Source organism: Octopus bimaculoides, chromosome 10 (assembly GCF_001194135.2).
Source record: "Octopus bimaculoides isolate UCB-OBI-ISO-001 chromosome 10, ASM119413v2, whole genome shotgun sequence".
NCBI lineage: Eukaryota > Metazoa > Mollusca > Cephalopoda > Octopoda > Octopodidae > Octopus > Octopus bimaculoides.
The window spans coordinates 15,135,213-15,142,179 of NC_068990.1; the positions used below are offsets into that span (position 1 = coordinate 15,135,213).

General features: G+C 33.3%; 1 protein-coding gene across 3 annotated transcripts in view; it reads right to left on the reverse strand.

Annotated features, from left to right (window-relative positions):
- The window catches only part of LOC106875012 (uncharacterized), a 47,582-nt gene that overhangs the window by 32,497 nt on the left and 8,118 nt on the right, over nucleotides 1–6,967 (reverse strand). For all 3 annotated transcript variants that reach the window (XM_014922955.2, XM_014922958.2, XM_014922957.2), the window contains one exon: nucleotides 185–234. In XM_014922955.2, coding sequence (XP_014778441.1) covers nucleotides 185–229 — 45 coding nt within the window. In that variant the 5' untranslated portion in view covers nucleotides 230–234. The remainder of the gene's footprint in view (nucleotides 1–184; nucleotides 235–6,967) is intronic.

Genomic DNA, 6,967 nt, shown 5'->3' on the forward strand with positions numbered 1-6,967 from the left:
ATATATATATATATATATATATATATATATATATATATATATATACCTGTGCATATTGACAACCTATGACAATGGTTGTATAGACTTCCTTGCACACACACACACACACACACACAATAGGCAATTCTCTTATCATAAAATATTAGATTCAAAAGACAGCGTAAGTGAGAAAAACACAGCTCACCTGGCGTATTCGTCGCGTTGATTCACGCGGGATGTTGAACGACATCGTTACTGTAAAGAGTAACAGAAGACATGGTAAGTCAATGAAATAAAAAAAAGGTGGATGCTTTATCTTAGTGATTACTAAGAAATAGCTTGAAATAAACTGATATATAATTAGTGACATAGAAGTAATATATATTATAAATGTAAGTCATAGGCAATATAACGTGTTCACGCACTATATATACATACACACACAATATATATACACAGATACACAATATATATATATACACACACACTATATAAATATATATACACACATATACACACACACACACACACACTATATAAATATTTATACACACATATACATACATACACACACTATATAAATATATATATACACACACTATATATATACATACATATATATATATATATATATATATATATACATATATACATACATACATAAATACATATTCTTTTATTTGTTTTATTTGTTTCAGTCATTCGACTGCGGCCATGCTGGAGCACCACCTTTAGTCGAACAATTCGAACCCAGGACTTACTCTTTGTAAGCCTAGTACTTATTCTATCGGTCACTTTTGCTGAACCACTAGGTTACGGGGATGTAAACACACGAAGATCGGTTGTCAAGTGATGGTGGGGGGACAAACATATACATATATATATATATGTACGACAGGCTTCTTCCAGTTTCCATCTAACAAACCCACTCACAAGTCTTTGGTCGGCCTGAGGCTATAGTAGAAGACACTCGCCCAAGGTGCCAGCCAGTGGGACTGAACCCAGAACCATGTGGTTGGTAAGCAAGCTACTTACCACACAGCCACTCCACAAATATATATACACACACACACACTATATATATAATACATATATATATATAGACACACATACACTATATATATAATACATATATATATATATATAGACACACATACACTATATATATAATACATATATATATATATAGACACACATACACTATATATATAATACATATATATATATATAGACACACATACACTATATAAATATATATATATAGTTTTAGGGAAAATAACTAAGTTTCAAGAACTCATCGATGAAAATCCACTATCACATATAGAAAAATTAACAATTAAAAGCACAATAAATGAGTATAATATAAAGTAAAGTAAATATCATAAGATAAATATAATATAATTATTATATCTATCTTATGATATTTACTTTAATTTATATTATACTCATTTATTGTGCTTTTAATTGTTAATTTTTCTATATGTGATAGTGGATTTTCATCGATGAGTTCTTGAAACTTGGTTATTTTCCCTAAAACTATATATTTTATATATATTTTATCTATAAAGCTCAATTTAATTTTAATTTTTTATAAATTGATTTTAATTGAGTTTTTACCTGTAATTTTGGACTTTGTCCCTAATATTATTATATATATATATATATATATATATATATACACATACACACTATATAAATATATATATATATATATATATTAGTATAATCGGTAAACAAAGGGATGTGGGTTCACGTCCCATGTGTAAGGGAAAGCCTGCTTTTCTCTGTCGAGGGCTTATATGCCCCATTATTAGACTATTTTCCTTAATCATTTGCACAGTGATCATTATAAGCTTTAAGCTTATAAAAAAAAATACCATTATTATTATTTACAGAATTGTAAAACTCGACACCACTTAACAAACCATTCGCACCAAAATATATATATATATTCAATCAGAGGTTAAATTCGCCTGATTAAGGGATGGTATCATCCAATGAATTACTGGTTCAATACCTAATATCTGTTGTGAATAATAATATTCATAAAACAATAGATTTAAATATAAATCATGGTTTGTAATCATTCAAAAGAAAGTAAGAAAACACATATATCTATGTGTATGTATATATATGTATATGCACTGAATTAAAAAACGAATGCATTTTGACCAGTATTAATATGTTTATGTATTATTTCTATATAAGTTTCCCTCAGTTTTATAAACTACTTTACTAAGCATTTATTTTATCCCCTCATTCCTATGATACTCTTCTTCACTCTAATTCATTATTCAACCTCTGTTTATTTACCCATTATTACCCAGTTAAATTCACACTAAAACAACCTATAACACCCTAATCTGGTCAGATACCAATATTAGCCATAAAATAATACTCATTCTGCTGTGATGATTCTAAGATACAACACATTTGAAACCTAATGGAGTATTTTTTTCTACCCTCTGAAGAAAATTTGCCTAATTTAATGACATTTATAATTTACTATTTAATCTTTTAGGCTGAATTGAAACAGCTGTAAGGGACTATGTTTTATTTTTTTGATTTTTGCAGATAAATTTTTATTAAATGCATATCTCCATTTTTTTACTTTCTTTCGAATGATTATAAACCATTATATATATATATATATATATATCAGTGACGTGCCGCCTGTGTAAGCAAGGTAGACAGTGCCTACCCTGAATAAAATAGATCAAATGTAATATTTCTTTTTATAGCAAAATATGCACCTTATTCAATAAAATTATAAAGGTTATTCTGATTACTATGCATAAAATACAAAATATTTTAGTTTTTGTGACGTAGGTAGGCATAATTCGCCCATGCCTTTCAATCTCAGTATTAAAACTATGCATAGTACTGCGTACTTTCCTACATTTTCTTTACGTATTATAAAAGCAGAAGTAGACCCGTTTTCAACTCAGTCATGCGCCCGTGTTTTACTACATAAACGTCATGAACTGCCTACCCTGATAATATATACACACATACACTATAAATATATATATACATAAATTTATTAATAAGGGTAGAAATTGATATTAATCAATTAAAACCAGTGGTCTAGCATATTAAAAAAATCCAAAGATTAAAATTATATTACATACAAAAATAAGAGGAATGATTCGGCATCTATTTCTAGCATATAGGAGTCCACTTTTGCTGGTCATTCCTCTTATTTTTGTATATATATATATATATATGCATATATACACACACACACACTATATAAATATATATACACACACACAATAAATAAATATATATATATATATATATGTATATACACACATACACACTATATAAATATACATACACACACACACACTATATAAATATATATATTTATGAATTTCTGTCAGTCCACTTCCTTGCTTTCAGCATGTGTAAATTATAAAGTGATGATTAGGAGTGGTTAGATGGATTTAGGGTCTATCTTCAGCATATAGGTACAGAAGGCTCTGTGCCCTTAATTATAATTATATTTTATTCTATTATAAATCTCTATATATGAATTTACCTAAATATATATAAACTGTATGTATACATATATAAACTGTATATATATACATATATAAACTGTATATATATATATATATATATATATATATATATATATATACTAGCACGGGCATCTGGCACAGCCTGGAAATGAAATTGTTCCTTACATATTGGAAGAAAAACGCAAAATATACTGTATAGAAATTTGTTATTTTAAATTCAATTTATTCTTCAATCGGGATACAATTTATTCTTTGAGAAATCAATTCTGAATTCATAATACAAAATAATAATAATAATAATAATAATAATAATAATAATCATTGTTTAACGTCCGCTTTCCATGCTAGCATGGGTTGGACGATTTGACTGAGGACTGGTGAAACCAGATGGCTACAACAGGCTCCAATCTGATTTGGCAGCGTTTCTACAGCTGGATGCCCTTCCTAACACCAACCACTCAGAGAATGTAGTGGGTGCTTTTATGTGCCACTGGCACGAAGGCCAGTCAGGCGCTACTGGCAACGGCCACGCTCGAAATGGTGTATTTTACGTGCCACCTGCACAGGAGCCAGTCCAGCGGTACTGGCAACAAACTCGAAAACCGAAAATACAAAATTTACCGCTTTTATGAAAGGGGATAAATTCCATCACATATGTTGAAAGAAATTACGTAAAAGCTTCTAGGTAAACAACATTCTTTGTTTTCTGGTTTGGAGCATAGACAAATATATATAGAGATATATAGCCACATTTTGGTCCCTTGTCTATTACTTCCCTATTAAGCATAATAAAAGTGACAGGATATTGCAAAGGGAGTACGATTAAAGAGTGTAAGTAAGTGGCGAAAGACCTGGGTATATATAGAGTCGGAGGGGCTACTGGATTGCAATGCTACAGAGGAACAGGGGTGTGAAGACAGGGGAGTGAGAGTTAGGTATAGTGAATGAAGGAGAAGAGAAGAGATATAGATTGGTTTGTTGGGGTAGGGTGAAGGAAAAGTTTTCATGTTATGTGTGGGTGCAACACCTTGATCGGGAGCTAGCACATGACAATAATAGAGTGAGACAAAGCATGTGGGTAGAACACACAGATTGGGGGGTAAGCAGAGTGGCACCAGGCGAAGAGGACAAGATTGGGGAGTGGGAGGTAATCATAGTACATGAAGCGGAAATGTGAGGAAGAGAAGAGATGGAGAGACATAATTTGGTTCGTTGTGGTAGAAAGATTTCTTAAATGTGAGTGGGACACACAGCACTTCTAGAACTGTTTAGCTGATGTGGGCAGGTCTTCTCAAGAACTTAATGTTACCAGACATTTCAGTCCATGGTCATTTCTTCTGTGAGGTCCAACTTCCTGAGATCAGTCCTTACCACTTCATCCCATGTCTTCCTGGGTCTCCCTCTTCCGTAGATACCATCCAGTTTCAGTGGTCAGCAATTCTTTATGCAGCTGTCCTCATTCATACTCAGCACATGTCCAAAACAACATAGTCCCTCTTCTTGCATGCTACATTTGATTCCTCTTATGCCCAACTTTTTTCTCAATACATTTGCACTTTGTCGTACATGTGCACTGATGTTGCACATCCAGCAGAGCATACTACCTTCGTTTCTCTCCAGTCTACACATGACTTCAGCATTCAGAGCCCATTGTGTATAGCCATTCATACACAACTCAGAGAGAGAGGCCTTTTGTTTGTCATGGATATATATCAATCTTCTGACTGAAACTCAGTCTTCTAGATTTTCAACTTTTGCAATATTTAAACACAATCCACAATGAAAACCAAACTGTTGGCAAACATAATTTGTCTATGATTACTTGAACAATTGGAATGAAGAGAAGCGCTACAGACAGCATTGGTGAATACTAATTTCCTTGCCAGGTTCACTGTTACTCCTAAATCTATATTTATCACTTGTACATAACCTAAATATCTCCAAAAGCTTTACAACTGCCCACCAAATAATCCAACAGAGATGGGAGGTCCAGGTCAACAATATAATAATTAACACTAACTTAATCATTGTTTTCACTGCAACTAAGTAATTACCCCCAGTGATTGGTTTCATTCATCATCATCATTTTATCATGCCAGCATGTTTCAGATGTCATTCATAGTAGCAGATTTTCTACAGTTCGATGCCCTTTTTGTTGTCAATCCTCACCTGTTTCCATATAAGGTAATACATCCCCATAGGCAAACATGTTAAAAACAAGGAGACACAAATACACACACATATATTGCGCAGAAGTGGCTGTGTGGTAAGTAGCTTGCTTACCAACCACATGGTTCCGGGTTCATTCCCACTGCGTGGCATCTTGGGCAAGTGTCTTCTACTATAGCCTCGGGCCAACCAAAGCCTTGTGAGTGGATTTGGTAGACGGAAACTGAAAGAAGCCTGTCGTATATATGTATATATATATATATGTGTACATGTTTGTGTGTCTGTGTTTGTCCCCAACATCGCTTGACAACCGATGATGGTGTGTTTACGTAGCGGTTCGGCAAAAGAGACCAATAGAATAAGTACTAGGCTTCCAAAGAATAAGTCCTGGGGTCGATTTGCTCGACTAAAAGCGGTGCTCCAGCATCGCTGCAGTCAAATGACTGAAACAAGTAAAAGAGTAAAAGAGAGTAAGAGTATATGTATGACAGGTTTCTTTCAGTCTATCAACCAAATGCACTCTATTTGTCACTGAGAAGGAAGTGCAAACAGCTTATATCAGACACATTTTAACCCAATTGCTCTATCTTGCAATGTTTTGTGATACTAAACACAAGATTCTCATCTCCCAATAAAAAAACCTGCTCCAAGTTAATCCTTTTGTTAGCAACACACCTGAAACCACCCCTGGTTCTCAAATACAAACATCCTGTTGTAACACGTTAACTGCCACATGTACCACCAGTGCTTCATTGCTTAACTTCACATGACAGCCAGTAACAGGCCCTGATGGTTAACATGTGAAAGTGATCTAAATTAAAACCTTCTGTCAAAAGTTTTTTTTTTTTATGTTCCAAGCACCAGCTTAATGACAAACTTATTTTAATAAATTCTTCGTTATTTTCAAAATTAATTTAAAGAAAGACAGCATGCTTTAACAGAAATACAGCAACTAAAGGGTTAAGTAAATCTGATCTAGACTTCCTGTCTAAATTTCATGTGTATATATATATATATATATATATATATATAAGGTTGAGGGGGGTATTGGATTTAACCAAACCCCGGAGGATACAGGTAATACCGAGTAAGTGCTGTATACCGATTAGTTTGCCCCAATCGTTGTATGAACAGGATTGGGTATTATAAGTCGTGTATTAGCGTATGTATATCATCATCATCATCATCGTTTAACGTCCGCTTTCCATGCTAGCATGGGCTGGACGATTTGACTGAGGACTGGTGCAACCGGATGGCTACACCAGGCTCCAATCTAATTTGGCAGAGTTTCT